Genomic DNA, 20,458 nt, shown 5'->3' with positions numbered 1-20,458 from the left:
GTTTATCGGCACTGGGTGCTCGCGGGGCTCTTTGTCCCGCCGTACACAACACTCCCCTTCTTTCTTCAGGCGCAGGAGCGGGTGCCTCATCCGGGAAGCAACAGGAGGAGTGAGAGTCAAGGGGTAGCTGTCAAATGCGCTCTCCCCACCCCCATGCTCGCCCCCTTTCTCCTTCCAGTTTAATGATCAAACGGCCGCCCGGGAGAAAGGCGAGGGAGCGCAAGGAAGGCACGGAGGGCGCTCTGTTGGAGTGCGTGCAGGAGTGAGTGAGTGAGTGAGTGAGTAAGGGTGCCCCCCCGGCCCTCCCCTCCTGTCTGCCAGAGCCGCAGCGGCCCGGGAGGGGAGGAGAGACGGCAGCGGGGGAGGAGGCAGCGGCGGCAGCAGCAAGTGCTGGCGTAGCGCTCGGCTACTCTCTTACTCATCGCTGGAAGGTGGGGGGAGGGAGGACCGTGTGTACCTTTTTCCTCTCGTGCCTCTCCTCACTTTAACAAGCTGGGGCCAATCGCCGGCAGAAAGGAACAAAGGCAGAGGGGGAGGGAAGCGAAGCCCACCCCGGCCACAGCCGCCGCCGAAGCCCCCGGCTGGGCAGAGCTCTGCCGGCTCCCACTGACAGCAGCGCGGCCCCGGAGCGGGCACCGGGCTCCTCGCCCGGCGGCGATTCCTCCACCGCCTCCTTCTGCCCGGCGAGTTTAAAGGGCGACAGTGTCCGGCCGAGGGGCGAGAAACTTGGCGAGAGGGTGCCTCTCGCTCCCGGCGTGCGGGGTGTCCATCGGCAGCGGCAGCCCCGTCCTCGCGATCAAGATGAAAAGTAAAAAAGGTAGTTGGTGAGAGAGGGGGTGTTTGTGTGAGAGGGGTCCCCGAGCCCCGTCCCGCTGCGTGGGGCGCCTTGCGCTTCCCCGCGGCAACGAGTTGGCTGCGGTGCGTGTACACGGGGGGTGACCCGGCGCCCCTTTCCCCTCTCCTCTCGCCTGTTCCCCCCCTTCCTCCCCCGCCGAGGGTGGCAGTTGTGCTGCACTCGCAGACAAAACACGCGGGGCCGTTGTTTGGACGCGGCCGCGTCTCCATGCCGCTGGCTCGCTGTCAACAACGTGCCCCGGCGCCCGCTTTGTGCCCACGGGAAGTTTTGTTTGCGCTGTCTCCGCGCAGCCCATGCCGCCCCCCGGTCTCCTAACACCCCTTCCCCCATTTATTATTTTTTTCGGGCCTCCTTTTTGCACCAAACTCCACCAGCCTGGTAACTTCGGGCGAAGGTGGGAGTTGTTTTCGCAACTTTTTTTTTTTTTTTTTCTTTCTCATTTTAACTGAGAACAAAGTGGTGCCGGGACGGCCCTTTGTTCGGAGGCGGCGGCGGGCGCGCGCGTGCCCCTGTCCGGAGAGTTTTAAAACGCACTCGCAGCTCTCTTAGTAACGGCTGCTGCCTTTTCCTTCCCTCCTCTATACCCGAAGAACGGCAAATAATTGAAATACTAGTAAAAAGAAATTCCACACAGTTGGAGTTGAGAGCAGTAGGGAGACACCCCCCCCCACACACACACACAAAGAAGTTTACTAAGTTTTATTGCGTTGGCTTCCACGCAGCGCAGCTTTCCGTGCGGTTGGGGACTGTTACTCTTTCCTTGTGTGGGGCTTTGTGCGCCTCTAAGTGAGAGCTCGACCACAAAGACGCGCAACGTGCTTTCGGATTTAACGCATTCCCAATGAATTAATCTGCCGGGGGAGGAGGAAGGGTAGAAAGCAACTTATAGGGAAGAGGTATCTCTTCAAGAGTTGTGATTTACCAACGTGCGTGGCGAGCGTTTTGCATTTGCAGACCACTCGGTTACCGTCGGGGGGGCAGTGCGCACGTTGGAGTTGTGCCATTGCCCCCTGCTACGCATTCCTGCCGCGCTGCGTAGAGCAGCCTGCTCGTTGTTCCTGTCCCCGGAGCAACTAATGCATGTGTAGTTCGTGAAATCTCGGCGCTGCTGCAAACGCGATGTACTAATATGGTTTACAGGCTTCGTGAGAAGCTTGGGAGCTGCCATTCGCTTAAGAGCAGCACACACAAAGGCAACGAGTCCCAAAGACAGAGTTTAAGCAGCAGGCAGGGCAGTGTTGAGAAGTGAGGGATCCGCAGCTCCGGCAGGAACTTTGTCTCCATGGCCCCACCACCGATCTCGGTCTGTTAAACTAACAGGATTGATTTTCTAGATTACAGCATATGCTGCATACCAAACCCAGCCCTCCAAACCTGGAGACAGTGACAGCTTTGACTTCAAATGCACACTCAGATTCTTAACCTTATTACAAGCGCCTTTTTATTATTATTATTGGTTTCACTGATTTAATTTAGCTCAGTTATTTTTAGGACATTCCTACGGTCCCTATTTGCACAGCAGTGGTGAGCTGGTTTCCTGTCTGCTGTTGCTTCCATTGTTCAGACTTTTCTCCCCGAGGGCAGCTGCTGGTTGTCGAAATTCCAAACTCCCCGCACTTTCAACTGTTGTTCCTGCCGCCCCCGAAACGAGCGCGTGCGAGGAGCGCTGACGTAGTTTCTAGGTGGGCATGTGCGGAGCTTTGTGTGCGAGCGAGCGCGCAGGGAGAGGGGGCCCTGCGCCCAGCGCCGCGAGTGCGGGGCTCAAACAATGGGAACAATGAAAGGTGACGTGACGGGCGGGGGCGCTTCGGCCTGGCCGTGGGGTGGCAGAAATGAGAAGGTGCAGGGACAAAAGGTGGAAACTTCTCAGAAAGATGTTAAGGTGCCTGCGTAGCACTACGGGTTAGGCTTTAGGCGTGTAGTTACTGACAGCCTGGCCTTTGAGGCGGATTCGAGAAGTTTCAAACTTTGTTTCAGCTGTGTTTCGTGCAGTCCTAGAAGTTGTTTTTCTAATTTTGTGTGTGTGTAGCACGGCCAAGTCTGGCTTCTTTGGAAGCAGTAGAGCTCAAGCTGTGAAGCACAGAGGAAAACAAACAAGCTAGTTCCTACATTCTGAAGCATATTCAAAGGAAAAGTTGTTGCTGCGGAAAGTCCCATGCGCATCCGTGTAGTTTTTGGTTACTTATGAATAATTTTAAACTAATTTATTTTTGTTGGTGGTTTTTAAATTCACATTAAATTTTAGTCATTTTTTTTCTAACAGTGTGTGCATTAAACCCCTGAGGAGTATTATGTGGATAGTTTTCATTTACAAATAATAGCAGCCTGATAGCAATCACACTGGATGTATACAGCTTGTTAATTAACTGATTTAGAATATAATCATGCAAAGACGCAGGCATGTGTTCAAGTTCATACTTGTCCATACTTCATGTGAGGAATCCTGTTGAAGTCGTTCGCAACAGGATTGAGGCCTTAGATGGCAGCTAGCTGTACTTTTTTTTTGTGCTCACAAATATCTAGCTTGAGAAAATTCACAGCACCCTGACAGTGTGTGTGGGAGGGAGTTTTTTTTTAAGGTGCCTTTTCTCTTTTGCCCATTCCCTCTCCAGAGGGCAGAGGTTGCTTCTTGTGCTTTACTTTGTCCTGTTTTGAACAGCATTTGGCTTCTGCAGCTTCCTCAGACTTTCTTCCTCCACACAATAGGATGGCTCTCCTATAACCAGCCTAATTTTCTTTTTTGCTTGACTCCCATCTCAGCCTTTCTCTAAATACTTCATCCTCCTTCATAAGTGTTCAGCATGCCTTGTTAAGTATATGTTAAGTATTTTGAAATCAACTGTAGTCATTGCTGTACTTTCTTTTCTCAGATTGTTTTATGCTGTTAACTGCTGGGTGTTGAGCCCAGCATTGTGTATGTGTGATCTGAGATGCCTGGTGCTGATTACAGGAGGAGCCGGGAAGTCCTCCGGCTGTTACACAGTGCCCTGATGCAGTTAGTCTTGTCCATGATTTCAGCTAGGAAGCCAGGAGGGTAAAGTCATTTATAAAGACAGGGTGCTGATCATACAGTTCTTAGGTTGTGAGTAGTGTGGAGTGAAACAGGGACGAACTGCTCATTTAAGGCGACAGGAGTTGAGGACTTGGGATTTGAGGATTTGGAATTTCATGTTGTTTCTTACACCTCTCTACTTGGGCTGCTTTAGTCATGTAAAAGCAATATTTCCGTTTAGATCAACCGTATTTAGGAGGAAGCGCACAGTAACCTGACACTAGGCTGCTTTTAAGATGAAATAAGTTACTAGGTCAGCTGGAGCGACTCAGTGTGTCCACAAGCCTATTCTGGGTGTAAATAACAGCAAGCCAATGGCCCAGCCGTGGAGCCCAGCCAGGAACCTTTTCAGTTGGGCCCTGTTAAAACAGGAAACCAGCAGCAAATAGCCTGATTACTAACAAGAGGGGGAAAACAAAACTGGGCTGTAATCAGCAAGAATGCTTTAATGAAAACAGAGCCTTGACAGCAGCAACGTGGCTCCTGCTCTAGTAAAAAATATCAGCTGAGGTAGTGAGAGATTTCTAGCCATGACTTCCTGTTGCTGCTCTGTCTGCACCGCAACGGAGATGTCTGCTGACAGTTCTGAGGGCCGAGCCTCTATTTAAATGAGGAGAAATTGTAACACCCTCATTTTTCTGCTTAACCAAAACCTGTTTTGTGTTGCTAACTCGCTCTGTCAATTAATACAACACGCCGAGCGAGCGGGGCAAAGGGCAGGCTCCGCGTTGATTCACTGTGACGAGCTGGGCTGCAGTTAGTCACAGGGCAGCTTGTACTTCAGGAGTGCAATAGCAGGAGAGCCTATTTGTGAAACAAAGAGTTTGTGTGGTTGGACTTTAGACAGTATTTTGTCAAGTTTCTTTTTTTTCAGGTGGAAAAAAAAAGAAACAGTTTGAAAACCAGTTCTGCTGTCCAATTGGTCTTGAATTCAGAGAGGCTTCAGTGGAGTTTTGAGCGGTGCATGAGATCTCAGAGTTTTTTGTTTTGTTTTGAAATGTGGTGATGTGTCTGGAAAACTTTGTGTTATGCCCAGTAAATGCAGCTTACAAACTCCTAGACACCTAACTTTCCTCACGGGAGTAGTTTCTTTGGCTTCTCCTCCCTCTTATTTCCAGCGCTCGCTGCTTGCCTCTCTGTTTCCCAAGGTCCTGCCTTGCTGCCTGTAATATTTAAAAACAAACAAACAAAAAAACACCCAGTGAAGTGCTGCAGCACTTCTCATTTCTGACAAACAAGAACAGCACTTGAAAACACTGAGTAACATGAACTAGTTTTAGCTAGTTTTTAAATGCACTTTAAAAGAAACGAGCTGCTTTGCAGAGCCATCATGTTGTCTGAGCAGCGTGATCTTTGTTCCAAGCAGTGCTCCTCGTGGCCCAGGAAGCGGTTGTGCAAGGCATGTTTGCAGGTTAAATGGCTAGCATGACCAGCACTTTTCTTTGAAGCTATTACAAGGAAAACGCATTTTGCTCAGAATCTTATTAAACTTGACATACTTTCTGTGTGGATTCAAGATCTGTTTGCATACTTTGGCTTTTTATCTTGTGTTGGCTATTTAAATAGTATCCTATTGATTCTGTTCCATGACTGGATAATTTATGTAGCTAATCATCACACAAAAAATGTATATTCAGCTGTAATGTTCACAGCTTGCTGTTTGTTCGTTACAGAAATTAGCAATTGAGAGAAGGAAAACAATACTATGGAAGTTACTAAAGTAACTACGCCAGACAAATTTCATATTGATTGGGCTACTGGGAATGCTTCCTTGCCAAAATTATGCATTGAAATCTGAATAACTTAAACTAAATTGAAGGATATTGAGGCTAGTCTTAAATATAATCCTAATATTTAAGGCTATTGCTCCCTCCTCCCCCTGCCTTAAATTGGAGGATAGGAAGAATTCATAGCATCAGCTTTGGCCACAGCTTGAAATTTGGGAAGGGTCCACCCTTAAGTTTTGAGCATCCACCACATGGTTTTAATTATATCACCTTTTTTTTTTTTTTCCTTCCTCTCTCTCTCTAAATTTATCAACATAAACACAGCTTTATATATTTTTATATTTCCAATATTTCAAGGTTGACTTTATTTCCTTAGATAAAGTAGAATTTTTGAAATATGGATAGCTTCCCACAGAGTTTTTACATTTTATCTTTAACTTTGCTAGCTGTTATGGGTGAACAAGTTCCTTCACATGTTTTTCTTTCTCCCAAGTGCAAGTTCAGAAGAAAGTGATCAAAGGACTTGTTTTCCTTCCACAGTTTTAGAAGATGCTTCGAAAAAATCAATACATTTTGAATCAAAATAAGTATTGGATTATACTAGCTGATATAAATGATATTTTTTATTTGGATTCATGTATGACTTTCAACTCTTAAAAGTTTTGGGTGAGATTAAAGTATGTTTTTCTTTGTATATTAGTGTTGTTTGTTTTTTCAGTGATTTGTATATCTACTAAATGAGCCGAATTGTAGTTTTCCTAGCTATGGACTATAAATATAAATACTTCTTTTTTTTTTAAATTTTGTTCACATACCGTAGCTTCAGATAAGTAGTAGTATGGTGTGTATACAAAGGACAAGTGAAACTTTAAAATTGCTTCCGTTCTTTGTACTGAAGGGGGAAAAAAAGATGCGTAGTGAACTTGTAAATCTGGAGACTTTACAGTAAATATAGCACAAAGCATGTAGTTCTGCAGATTGAAATGTGATGGGAAAACCTTGAAGTTGAAAAAATAATCAGGGTGCATTCAAAGCTGAACACTTCAAAACTGCAGTTTAATGATTGCAGTTGTTACAAAAATGCAGTTAAATAGAAGTGCATCTCTTGATACATTGATGGACTCATGAGTTAAGCGCATTGTACTTTTTCCGCACTTTTTTTTTCTAGTAAGTGAAAATTCCTGTGAGGTGGGGGAGCAGAGACAAGTTTCTCTTTCTTCTTTTCCTCTTTGATTTAATTTTTATTAGTAGATGCAGAATGAGCTTTTAACGTATAAAACCTACAAGCTATCTCTCCCAGGAGGGAGGCATCAGCATGTTAAGGAGTAATCAAGTAACCCATCACTTGAGTTGGGTATATGGGTTTTAAGTTCTTGCCTGGTTGGCTTTTTGCCCAGTTATCCTTGAAGAAAAGAGTGTTGGATGCATACCATAGCAAGCACATTTGTAGGATATTGGCATTAGATAGAAGCTATCTGATAACATGTGGTAGATAAAAGGTTGCTAGGGGAGCAAGAAAATGAGGGTTTATGGAAAAGAATTCCCCTTGGAACAGATCAGTGGTGCTACTTTTTGTTCAGCTGGCATGGAAGCCGCAGCTCGACAAGTTTAATGCCACATGACAAAGCCCCTGCATCAGAGGCTGTAGTCTCATTCACAGTAAAGATGGTTAATAAAAGTAAATAAAATAAAAAGTGTCTGAACCAGAAAATGTGAAGCTAAGTAGTTTAATGGGGTAGGAGGCTGATTGCTCTTGCCTTTTTCTATTTCTAGGTGTAGTTGCAATATCAGGCAGCGAAACAGAGGATGATGACACTATGGATGTCCCTCTGGATCTTTCCTCTTCTGCTGGCTCTGGTAAACGGAGGAGACGTGGCAACCTGCCCAAGGAATCCGTGCAGATTCTTCGGGACTGGCTGTACGAGCACCGATACAATGCTTATCCTTCGGAGCAAGAGAAGGCGCTGTTATCCCGGCAAACACACCTTTCCACACTACAGGTATTCAGCCTCCCCCCAAAACGGCTCCTGCTTTAAGTGCTCTCTTTTCGCAGTTCCCAATTTACCCGAATTAGCCTAGTCTCTGATATAAATGTTTACACTGTATGTGGCGTTTCCTCTTATCATTACTCTCTCTTCTTCCGATGTCACTTGTGAGGAGAAATACTGCTCTAGCTATCAGTGTACTGGGTCTCAATGATCTTGGCTTAGTTGGAACAAAGCTCCTTTTGCGGGGGAGGACAGGCAGTTGCGAATTTGAACGTGTCTGTTAAATTTTGAAGACACAAAAGTCTCTATAGAGTAATTTATGTAATTTATTTTGGGGAGAAGTTTTTTTTTTTTTGTCAGCTGAGCTTTTGTGGTGACACGCAGCTTAGTTGTATAACGCTTCGCTTTTAAAACTGTAACTTGAGGCTCGTTCTGTAGAACGTGCATGTATATAATTATGTGTGTGATTACTTCCATTAAGATCAGTGAAACAACCTGTGTATGAATAAATCTATTCAAGTGCATTAGTGTAGGTGTGATCAGGCTTTTAAGTGGTTGGGAGCCCTGCTTTTATCCAGGGGCTCTGCCACTGACAGCTGGGAGGCCCTCTGGACACGTCATTTTTGTCTTCTGTGGTAATCTTTCTTCTGCAGAATAGCTAGTAAAAATTGCTGCTTTCCATCTCATGGGAAAGTGACTGCATGAAAACTTGTGTAAACTTGGGCTTGAGAGATGGTAAATATAGAGTGCTCCTCCTGACTGCTGGGCTTTATTTTTCCTAATTAAAGTAGAAATTTTGTAGTAGGCTTTTAAATAAAATTTCTTTAAAGCAACATAATGAAGAAAACCTTTTTTATATAGTAAACAAAAAAAATACGTTAAACTATAAACTATCCCATGTCTCCCAGGAAACTGGTTTGATATTTAAACAAGGACAAACTTAAATGAGGTAATTCATGTTATGTCTGTCGACACAGTCAGTTGAACAAGGAAAATCAGTAACTATTTGTGGGAGGAGTGGCTCTCTTCAGAGAGAAAAGGTTTTTCCTGTTGTTAATTAACCTAAGTGTAGGGAACAATAGCTAACAGGTTAATGTGTGTGCACAGAGTTAAAAGCTAAGCCTTTCAGTCCAGGCTAGCAGTCTTCAGATTTCCTGGGGCTTTTTGTAAAAGAGTGGGGAGCTGGGGGTAGAACAGGGACAGGGGAAAGGCCTCTGCAAGACATGTCACAACTTGTCAGTAGGTCTCACTTTTGTTCTGCAGTTAAGGAAACTGCTCAGAGGGATTCATTAATCCGACTGAATGACTCTAGTGGCACATAGTTGGAAATGGATGAAGGTGGAAATTAAGATGTCATTATATTCCCAGGTCTGCAACTGGTTTATCAATGCCCGCCGCAGGCTTTTACCTGACATGCTGAGAAAGGATGGCAAAGACCCAAATCAGTTCACTATCTCGCGGAGAGGAACAAAGCTTTCCGAGGGTGCTCTGGTGGAGTCTTCCGTGAACACCAAGAACTACATTCCGCTGCTGGAGGAGAGCTCCTTCCTTCCTGCTGCCACGGCGCTCAACAAGACTGTGTCCTCTTCTAAACCTGCTTCCCCGGGATCAGTCCTGGCCCGACCATCGGTGATTTGCCACACAACAGTGACTGCTTTGAAAGATGCCCCTTTCCACTTCTGCCAGCCGGCAGATGGAGGCCAGACCACGGACCTGCAGCAGCCGCCAGCCAATGGCTTCACAGACAACTCCCTCTCCTGCCAGGAGGATGCATCTAAACTGGGACCTGGTGCAAATGCACAGAGTGGGCTCTTTAACACTCCTCCTCCAACCCCCCCAGACCTTAACCAGGATTTCAGTGGATTTCAGCTCCTGGTGGATGTTGCACTCAAAAGGGCGGCAGAGATGGAGCTGCAGGCAAAACTTATGGCCTAAATTCCCTTCTTTCTTCTTCCTCGTTTTGTTTTTCCAGGCAGGGATCTAACAGCTGTGTGGTTATTGCCACCCACACAATATCAAAAGACTTATCTGCATTATTATTATTTTTTTTTATTAATCTTATTTGCACAAGGGATTGCTGAAATGAAGCTTCCTGTCACTGAGACGGTCTTCAGTGGAATATGGTCATTCCAAGAATTAAAAACTTAAAAGCTACTGTAGAAAAACAGGATTTTTTTAATGTTTTCTTTGTAGGTTTTTCATAATGTGAGATGGTTCCCAAGATCATGTGATTTGTTTTTGTTTCTTTCAGACTGTGCAATATCTAGTAATGATATAGAGTCTTCTTATCATTCCCACGTGGAACAGAATATACCGACACGCTGTCAAAAATAAATTTTCAATTTTTTTAACAATATGAACTTGGATGATTATGCTTTTTTTCCCATAATGTAATAAAATATTTTCTTTAAAAATGGATGCACACAGAGTATTTTGTTGAATATGAGCTTTGCAGAAAATGGAGCTTTTCCCTTGAAATACACTGAAGTGAGAAATGCTTTTTTGAGCTCATACTGACTTTGTTTGGTTTAGGGAGCTCCGCTAGCAGTTGTTGTTAACCAGATGTTTAAAGGAATGCTGCAAAGTGGGCCAGAAGTACCTGCCTGTGATCTGTTATGTTGAAATTTTTAAAGGGACCACAGGGAAGTATGTAGTCAACTTGCATTAAGTTTCAGAGGGAATGTCTTTGGGCCCTGCTAAGTATTTAAGCCTTTGGCTGCTAGAAGTACTGGGAAACACTAAAAATACTGGCCTGGGAGATGTTTCTTCTGAAGATGAAATGAGGCCAGGCGAAGAGTTGGGGTCGTCTCCCTTTGCAGGTCTTTGTGATACAACTTCTAGGCACTCGTGGTGCTCACAAGTTTGCAGGAGGTCCCCAGTATTTCTCATCTTAGACTATCAATGACAAGATCTTGGGTCTCTAATTCTAGGGGACTGTCACAACGGAGACAATATATTAGGCTGGAATTTGAGTGTGGAGACCCAGATCTTTGAAATATTTAACAGTTGACTTAAGCTTTAAGAGAGATTCCCTTCTATTTTGGGGTATATTGTAGCCAAAGGAGTTACTTTTCTGAACAAGACAGTCAAAATGACATCCTGCTTCTCAAAGATGGGGAGACTTGTAGCTCGTATCTTGGCTTAGTCAAATGTCAGTCACTCTTATCCTTTTAGCAACAGTGAAACCAGAGACCTCTAGAGCAAAAAAAAAAAAAAAAAAAAAAAAACCCAGCTGGTTAATCCTTAAAAACAAACCTGTTGTCTGTTCAGGGAATGGGGGAGGGTTGAGCCGCAGAGCTGGCAAACTTAAGGCTGTTCTTAGGAGTAGAAGGTTGCTATATTTATGTTTATGGGCTTGGCTTTCTACTCGACTGCTGCTCTCCTTAAACCTTGAACATCAATGGCTGAATGTTTTGAAAAGCAAACAGTAAGCACTGTGGATGAAAATGAGGCTGTCTAGTGCCATCTTCATATACTGCATGAATACAGGATTATGTACAAAGAAAAGTCAGGAAATCAACTTTGAAAAATAATTTTGGATGTAGCTAGCTATAGCTACGTATTCAAGGAAAAGCACAGAAGTTCATAAAGATCCTTGTGTCACTCCTCTCTGTGTCTGGACACTGTACTTGGTACTTTTAGTATCCCAAAGGAATTAACCTAAAATAGATATTTTGGGCTATTTGTGAAATAAAGTGGAAGTCCACATCTGTGTAACTGTGAAGTCTGTGCCAAAAGAAAAAATTGCCCTTTTGTGGCATAGGTTATTGCGCTCAAAGGCTGCTGCTTGGGAGACTAATTTGGTGCCGCCTTTGCTTTCTTGTCCACATGCAAGGCAGATTTTTATTAGAATGCTCCATGTATCAAGTGCTAGCCAAGGCAAAAACAACCTCAAGCAAATATTTTAGTTGTCTGATCTGAGCTGTTTGACTTTTTCCTTTGTTTTTGAAAGCAGGTTATGGGTGCATGAGGGTAGAAAAGGAGGAGGGGGATGTGAGCATTAAAGGGTGCTCTGAGATCCTCATCCCTCATTTCTCTGCCCTTAATAAAAAACGTCAGCAAATTGAGAAAAAAGAGCCTGGCTTCCTGAGCTGCCCGGTTCTGTAATTCCCCTAAAGCAGCTGTAGTGATGAAAATGTAAATAGGATGAGGAAGAAAACTTCCCATTCAGATTAGAACAGTTTTTGTTGAAAGCAACAGGCTGTGGTCCTGGCACAGTTTTCATTTGTGCTGCAGAAGTGGTGTCAATGCCACTGAGAACCAAACTCGGCACCTGTGGAGATTTCCTTTCCATGACTGACTTGTCCTGGGGACTTGTTCTTTGTGACCAATCGTGCTGGAGGCCCTTATATATATTTTTTTTTAATCACTACTCGCTAAGGTTACACCTAGAAGTTCAGCTCCCGTCACAAGCCAAACCTCTTAGGCTGAGCAGCACCTGGCACCTGAGCAGCACAGAGGAGAAAGCTTTTCCCTGCCCTCAGGTGTTACTTAACTTAGAGGAAGTGATTCATATTGAAGTACTAAAATAATATCGAGAGGGAGTTTCTGCTTTCCTGTAATCTGCCATTGATACACTTGGTTTAGGCTACTGAAGTTTGTCCAAATTTATCCTTCCAGAGCAGAAACTTGAAGTAACTTTGGGTACAGTTATCGAGGTTATGTGTAGGACATCAGGTGAAGCTAGGGCCAAACCTGCGCGGGAGTCCTAGTAACTAACTAATCAAGGCTTCATGTTCCAGCCACTCATCCCTGTGAGAACAAAAGGAAAGTTTATTTCTGGAAAAGGATTTGGTGGAATAGGGGAAAAAAACAGTAGAAAGAAACAATCAGACAACAAGAGCAGTTTTGCTGTTCTTCCTGCAAGGATAGACCTGATTGCAAAGTAGCTATGGCAAAACCAGACCTCTGCCTGAAAACACAAACTGTAGTGAGCCAAAAGAAAGCACCGCCGCGCTTTACTAGCGACCACGTGGTCGAGGAGTGGAGTGTAAGTGACCTAAGCGGGACGAGGAACCCATGCCAGGGAAAACAGCTCACACGCAGCCTTAGTCAACCTTGTTTTCATGGCTTTTGTGTCTTGTAAACAACTTGGGGCAGCTGCATGTGATAAATGTCTGTCTGCCAGAGGTACGAGCCTTGCTGGAAATGGGGTCCTTCTTTCTATTTTCCTCTTCTTCGCATATTGCAGTTGTCAACTTTCCTGCTGCCTTTTGCCAGATGGGAATCACTGGCGTAAACACTGTGTGTGTTGAGGATGTTACTGTTTTAGTCTCCTGCTCACCCACTGCCTCACTTTCTGTGCGTTCATCCTGTTTCACTGGTTTGGCAGGCTTGTTTTCCAAAAGCCCGGTGCTCAGAGTAAAGGCAAAGAGATCAGATTAGCTGCTCCCTCTAGCAAAACGTCACTTCAAGCTGTCACTATGCTAGACACAATAATAATTGAATTCACATGAGCTGTATGCAGCGTCTGGTCTGCTTGCTATGCTAACAAAGAGCGCTTGGAGTTCTGCAAACTACCGACCACAAGAATCACAGAAATGCTCCCAGCTAGGCTACGATCTCAAAACTCAGACTACCTTCTTCATCTAAGCTTTGCAGAAATTCCTGACAGCTGGAAGGAAACCACAACACTTAACAATTTTCCTCATTTCCCCTATCTTCCTAAAGAAAAGCCAGCGAGGCTCAGCTCTGAGGCGCAGGGTGTGGGACTGAGGCTGTCACGTACCCCAGCTCTTGCTGCACAGGCCTGCAGAGCAGCGTAGCTGCCTACAGCAGGTAGGAGACGCGCACAGCCCCGGGCAGCACCCGGCGCCGCCTCGCCTGGATCTGCCGAAGCCGATGCCGACACGTAGCGGTCACGTCCCCCTCCCAGCCAGCCTTCCCGACACGCTTCGTGTTCCCACCCCGCTGCATTATAAACCTACAGAGATGAACTCAGGTAGTCGCCTTGACTTTAACCGGGAGGGCCAAGCGGCTGCTTGTGAAGATGGGCTCGGTGAAACTGCCTAACCCCGTTTCCTTGTGGGCAGCCGCTCCCGGACCACAGAGCGCGGCTGTGGCTGCTTTCCCTACCTGCAGCCTGCCCAGTGCCTGCCCTGGGCAGACAGCCCTGCCTGTAGGTGGGTAACGACGTGGCTCTCGCGGGGTCAAGAGCTCCTTGCCTGTGCATTCAAAAACCCTGCATGTGGTTTCTGTTGTGAAGGCTCTTAGCTGCTGACGAAGGAGATGAACGCGGTTGCAGGAAGAGCGGTTGATGTCAGTGCTGTGGGTTTTGCAATGGGTGCACATGGCCAAATGGCTTTCCTGATTCCTCCACTCTCTGCCTCGCTCTCATGTGCACAGGGAATATGGTGCTGCACATGCCCCTGGAGCATCTCCATTGGGGTCTTCTCACAGGGTGCAGAAATCTGCGTTTTTGTTAATTATTGTTGCTAGTAATGAAACAATTCTTAGTCATGAGGACTCTAACACTACCAGAATAAGATCCAACAAATATGCATAAAATGCGTAGTCCCACCTCTAATGGTCTAATACGTCTTTGAGAAATTATATGTCATACACTTCAAGCTTGCTCCTGCTGCTTCCCTACAAATAAACTATTAGAGCTAGAGATTTATGTCAGGGACAAGACCCTCGGTTTCTTTAGCTCATTTTTCTTATCTAATATCCGGCATGAAACTGAGAATCCGTTCTTATTTTAACTTTGCTTCTACTGTTCTGAGTTCTGAGCAAAATTTGTCTTGTATTTTTTGGTGAACAGACTTTAGTGCTTGCCGGGGATTTCCAGGCTTTTGAGCTCTTTTTTAGAGATTTTAATTTGCCCCCAGTTTATAGATTTGAGCAGAACTATTTTTTAAACACAAACCGCTTGACCAATTGGGGGAAGAACGTGATGTCCTCCCTCCAACTCGCATTTATGACTCTGTGTATCTCATCTTGACAGTTGCTCTGGATGCTGGACACACTCCTGCTGGTAAGGATCGCTACGGTTTTGTAATCTTCCCGAATAAGCATTCAAGCTGTTTTGCCAGAGCCTGTAATTTCACTTCCTTTTCGAGCCTGCAATGTTCTGATTGCCTGACCTTGTGCTGAATGTCTGCTTTTGTTTTCTTTTTTTTTTATTTCTAGTATCACTCTTTGTTTGAACTCCCCTCCTATCATCCCTCTCCCTGTTATTCCTGAGACCGCTTATGTGATGTTTTCATAGTCCATTTCACTAGGTTAGAGGTAATTTTGGATACTTTTGTACTATTTGGAAAGTCACCTGATCCTTACTAAAGTAACCACGAAAGTGATTATTGCTCTAATGTGAACAAATCGAGTTGTGTTCAGGAGTCTTTCCTACATACTTAGTTTGGCTTTTCTCTTAACTTCTGCTTTCTGTGCAATGACAGAAATATAAAAGAGAAGCAACCAGCAATGAAGTCAGTCTGGCAATTTTGAAAACTTAAATCTGATGTTAGCTGGTAGTGTTTCTAATTTCAGCATACGCTGAAATTATTTCTAACTTGCATGCTTTGGACTCTGAAGCTACAGCGCTTCTCCAGGTAGACTGCCCCCAGGTCAGCTCTGAAACAGCCATTTCTATGCCAGCCTTCACGAGAAGGTTAGTTCAGGTTATTGTATTAAATGCTACTTAGGCAGCTGCTGCCGTAATTCATTCTTCCTGGTAAATTCAGCTGGCTTGCTTTCTGCCAAGGTATTTTCAGTGATGCACTGCCAACTTTCTGCAAGGGTTCCCTCAATTTTTCTTCCTCCTTAGCTGGGGATACATAGAAAAAAAACCCTCTTTGCCTGTAAATATCTGCTTCTGCTTGATACCTTTGTACCTGCAAAGTACCTTCTGCGTGTCCTCCTCCCTCCCTTCCCACTAGCAAACTGGGCCCCCTTGACACCCAGCTCCAGGTTGTCCCTGCACAGGCGGCTTTGGCCACCGTCACCTCCTGAGTGGCTGCCTGCAGAGCGAGTGCTGTGCCCTGCAGGGCAGGAAGCGCCACCGTGGGTGACCCTGCTTTAAATAAGCAGCGTGGGGTGGCCAGGGGCTTGTGCTGCTGGGGCTACCCGTGGGAATTGCACGTGAGACAGGGCAAGAGCTGCCGGCTGCTCCACAGGGCGCTGCGCAGCTTCGGCACTCGTGCAGGCAGTGCTGGGTGTCCGTCCGTCCATCCCTCCTTCCCCATGGGACACGCTTCCTGCCCTAGGAAGTCCCCGTCTGCAAGGCAGCCTGGGACGCTGACCTTGGGCTCTTTGCAGCGCAGTCAGGGAGTGTGTGACTGTCCTCAGGATGAGACCTAGGGGTGTCTAGCAATCCTTAAAAAAACCCAGCCAAATAAACAAATACAACATTTACAAACCTTTCAATTATACATAACGGAGAAAAAAAATCTTCCCACTCATCAACTGTGTGGTTTGTCTGAATTCACCTCCTCGAGATATATCAGTTTCATCTTTAAGAAATGGTATCCGGAAAGCCCACGAGTAGCAACAGAGCTATCCCAGGGACAGCACCGCAAGCTGCTTTTGATCACTGACATTGCTGGACCACAGCTCTACCTGTTGCTCAAGAAGTGCAGGAAACGTATGTACACCAAGGCAAATGCACCCAGGAGGAGCTAAGGAGGGGAAGTGGCTCTTGCTGAATCCTTCAGCTCCTGGCTTGCAGCAGGGTTGTCCAGCAATTCACACGATCTCCAGTGTCCCCATCCCACCCCTTCTCCTATTGCCAGCGCTGTCCTCAACCTCAGGGCCCTGTGGTGCAAGCCTGGGACTGGGAGATTTTTCCAGAGCAATTTCCACGAATGCCGGTGGCATTTACAAGCAGAGAGCCCGCTTGTAAGCTCTCTGCTTGTCTGTGTTTTACTCTGGGCAGTTTTGTTTTGTTTTGTTTTGTTTTTGTGCACAAACCAGTGACACGACACTGGACTTTGGGCCATCGCCTCAGTCCAGTTTAACTTGCTGTTGAGGAGCCATATCTGAGCTGTCAGAGCATGGGATGAGCTGCCTGTCACTCAGCCTCTCTGGAAAGGCCCCCTCGCCTCCACACCTGGATGTGCTACTGGGATATGGGCTCCCATTTCCCCTACGTGAGAAAACTGCACTCACTAAAATGTGGGGCAGTGCCACCAAAACTGGGTCCAAGTTTGTTTGTTTTGGTAGCTTTGGTTGTTTTTTTCCTTTGCTTTGTTTTCCACCTCAGTGATACCTGCCAGCCAATGGCACTGCTCTGCCCTGTGCACTTTCGTGCCCCTCGTGACTCACTGCGATAAGCGCAGACTTAAAACGCGAGCCTGGCCCTGAACTCTCTTGCTCCAAAGGCAAGGAGGACTTTGCCCCACCAGGCACTGGTGGAGTTTCCAGATGGAGCTCAGCCTTTCCTCACGTGCCAGAGGATGCGAAGGCCGTGGAAGCTACGCTGAGCACAGGGTGTTTGGTACTTATCATGGGACAGGCCGGAGCGGGCACTGTGGCACGATGGCAGGTTCGTTGCCCCAACTTCTGAGGAGGAGGAGAGACAAGCCACGCGGCTGCTGCAACCCACGCTGTGAACGCTGATAGCGCGCGCCGGGCAGCTCAAAGTCCACCCGCGGCCGACCGGTGCCGGCACATCAACCGGAGCTTGGGAAACCCTCTGTAGTTGCCGCCTGCTGAGAGGTGGGCGGAAAGAGCCAGTGGCCGGCACGGGCAGCATGAGAGCTGCGAGGGGCTGAGAGCTCCGGGCACCAAAGCAGGAGCTCCATGTGCTCTGTGGCACCATGGCAAAACGGAGGCCTTTTTTCCAGCGCCAAGGATGAAACGGCGCTGCCAGTGACACCCCTCATTCTCAGCCTTCCCCCAACCCCACTTAAAGCTCTGCCTTTGAGCTCTCTTCTCAAAGCGTGAGCTCTTTGCTGAGGTGGTAACGTCTTTAGGTGGAGGACGTTGCCTGCGTAGCTCCTCGCAAAGGGGCTACTCTCCTAGCAATGCCTGCAGAAAGGACATGCTCATTTATGGTGCTTTAAATCAGGCAGTTCATTTCCAAAGGCAAATAAGAAATTCATGGCAGATAACTTGGGTGCAGGGCTCCTCCTTGAATTGTAAACACTGCGAGGCAGAAACCATCAATATTTATGCAGCACTCAGCCCAGCGCGCAGCTCTGCTGCTCCAGTTGGAGCTTTGGAGACATGGGAATAGAAATATTAAATGACCCTGAATACCTGCGCTCCGTATTTGCAGTTCAGCAATAACCTCATGTAGCCAGTGCTGCGAGGCTGGATGGGTAGCGCTGGACATAAAGGCAACGGAGGCCACGTGCTGGGATGCAGCCCCTGGTGAGGAGGCAGCATTTTGCTTATCCCGCATGCATCACAGTGCTTGGGATGCCTGTGGGTGCTGTGGACATGCACCAGGAGGGGCTTCTTAGCCACAACAATGACAGAGTGCATCGCGTGTGAGCTGTCACGAGATGTACGAAGGACTTGGTATTGAAATGGCAGAAAAAATAAAAAAGGCATTAAAAATTGCATTGCCATGCTGTTCTCTGGGTTGACACAAATGTGACACAAGAGGAGAATCATGCCTTTGCAGTCCCATGTTTCCTTGACGTTTTGCAAGGGTGAGAAAAAACAGATTCAACTTCTGCTCCTGGTTACCGTGCTGCTAGTCCAGGGCAAATCTGAAAATACCTGTGCCTGAGGCACGAGAGCAGAACTGCACGTTGTCAATCAAAATGTCTGCTGAGAGGGATAGCCAAGGTGGGAAGGGATTTGGATAAAAACCGGGTGATTTGGTTGCTAAACTTCCAGTCTCAGGCAGGGGTAATTACTGGTGTTTAGGCAGATCTGCTCACTCCGCTTTGACGGGATTTCTGAACTGACATCAATGCAAGGTGAAGCACAAATACTTAATGTCTTCCAAGGAATAGGCTGTGAAAAGACATTCCTGGGCATCGGCATCTTTGTGCTTCTCCGCTGAGGGACGGTGGCCATGGCCTGACTTGTGCCAGCTCCCCCAAGCACCCACTGGGAAGCCCTGGGCCATTAGCACCAAGTTCACACATGCTATCTGATGCTCAAAACAAAACAAAACAAAGAAACCCCAAACATTTCCAGTTAAAAATCGTTGCCGAATAGCTTGGAACTGACTCACGCAACTGTTGACAAACAAAATCTGCTTGCGTTACACTTCAGTGACCAACTGCGGGGGCTTTAGCAGGTTTTCTTTGTTTTGGCTCCATTTTGTGTTTTTTCATCCAGCCTTCCACTACCAAGAAATGTCTCAGCTCTGAGAAGACAAAGATGGCACATGGGCTGCTTCCTACCTAAAATCTCAGCATGGATTAGTTTGGGAGGAACAAATTAATCCAGATTGTGGCCATAAAATGCCGTACTGCATACCGCATTTTTCCCTTTCATAGGCAAGCACAAGGCTGTTAAGCCAAGGACCAGAAAAGAGAGGGAAGTGCACTGCAGTTTGCTAACGTGTGGCTTGGTTCCCAGCTCCATGTATGTTCCTGCAGACGGACAGCAGTTGTCACGACACTATTGCCAGGAAAGATGCAAACAAACGGAAACGCTTGTGTTGGCGGGAGCATTACAGTAGTAATACAAAGCAGTGCTTCACAGAGCCATTCGGCTTAACACACACTGCCTTTTTATCAGCAGTGGTATCTGCGGCATATTTTTGTACAGCTTCATTGACATTAATCACCTGTTTTAACTTTTTTTTTTTTTTAAATCACAATATTTACTATGCAGTGAGGCAGGGCAGTGACCTTGCTCTCGCATATTCTCATGGCTTAAAATGAAAGCATTTCAGGCAGAGTGCTTTGGGCTGGCTTGGAGCTTGACAAATGGACATTTTCCATTCACTGAAGTCACCGAAGGTTCTTCTTTACGTGGTGACAAAACTCCAAACCTGGCAATGACACCACCATGAAGTTTCTTTCCCTTTCTAATAGTGTAAACTGCAGAACCTCACTTAAAAAAAAAAAAAAAGACAAATCAAACAAACCAAAAATCAAACACGGCTGCCTACACTGGATTAAAACAGTTGCTAGCGAGACGAAAGGGAGGGAGTTTTGCCCACAGCTATAGCTACAGGTGGTGACAGCAAACACTCTGGGCACGGGTGAAATCGTTGCAGCATTGGTGGTGGTTTCCATGCACTTCCAGCCAGGCCCTTTGCTTTCCCCTGCCTTTTACACACTGAAGGAGGAAGGATCACAGTTCTTGTTCCAGGACTGCAGCAACCCAGCTTCGACCACACACTAAGGAAAATAATTTCTGATAGCAATTCTGAGCATGATAGCAAAAATAAGCCATGCCCTTTCAAGAATGTATTTTTGATAGTTCTTTCTCTGAAGTTAAATGCCAGGGAAGACTGATCAGCTTCTCATTCCCTTGCCATGAAATAGCCTAGTTATATAGCAGGGGGTTGTCTCTTACTATTCAGTGTGCAAGTCCACAGTTACGGGCTCCAAAGCAGGGTGTTTGCCTCAGCACATGGTTATTTACACAAATGACTTATCTTACCTTGGGGAGATATTAGCTACCCATAAAATATTCTTCACGTTCTGTCCTCTTGCTTTTTTCTTTTTTTCTTTTATTTACCCCCATGCAAGGCCCACCCCATTTCCTGAACCTTTGACAGGTTTAAAACGTAGCAGAAGGGCAGCTTCCACAAGACACTCTGAGACCATGCAAGGTTTGTGCTCTCCAGAGGCTCTGAAATGCTCCAGTGTTTCTCTTCCCTTACTAGAGGTGGCAAAATCCATAATTGCTTCCATTCTGCTTGGCTAGAAAAACATAAAAAAAAGAATAAAGAAAAGAAAAAAGAAAAAAAAAAGAAAAAGCC

At 46.2% G+C, this 20,458-nt stretch overlaps 1 protein-coding gene across 1 annotated transcript; it reads left to right on the top strand.

The window, feature by feature from the left end:
• Positions 1 to 423: 423 nt before the first annotated feature.
• Positions 424 to 10,037, top strand: TGIF1 (TGFB induced factor homeobox 1). The gene is made up of 3 exons (XM_010223111.2): positions 424 to 817; positions 7,409 to 7,635; positions 8,992 to 10,037. The coding sequence occupies exons 1-3, from the start codon at positions 802 to 804 to the stop codon at positions 9,556 to 9,558; spliced, it is 810 nt and encodes a 269-aa protein (XP_010221413.1). The 5' UTR covers positions 424 to 801; the 3' UTR covers positions 9,559 to 10,037.
• Positions 10,038 to 20,458: the final 10,421 nt, after the last annotated feature.

This window comes from Tinamus guttatus, unplaced genomic scaffold (assembly GCF_059628265.1).
Source record: "Tinamus guttatus ecotype Peru unplaced genomic scaffold, ASM5962826v1 Tinamus_guttatus_pri_ptg000203l, whole genome shotgun sequence".
Taxonomy (NCBI): domain Eukaryota; kingdom Metazoa; phylum Chordata; class Aves; order Tinamiformes; family Tinamidae; genus Tinamus; species Tinamus guttatus.
The sequence above is the reverse complement of the archived record's forward strand: the minus strand, read 5'-3'. Positions and strand labels throughout refer to the sequence as shown.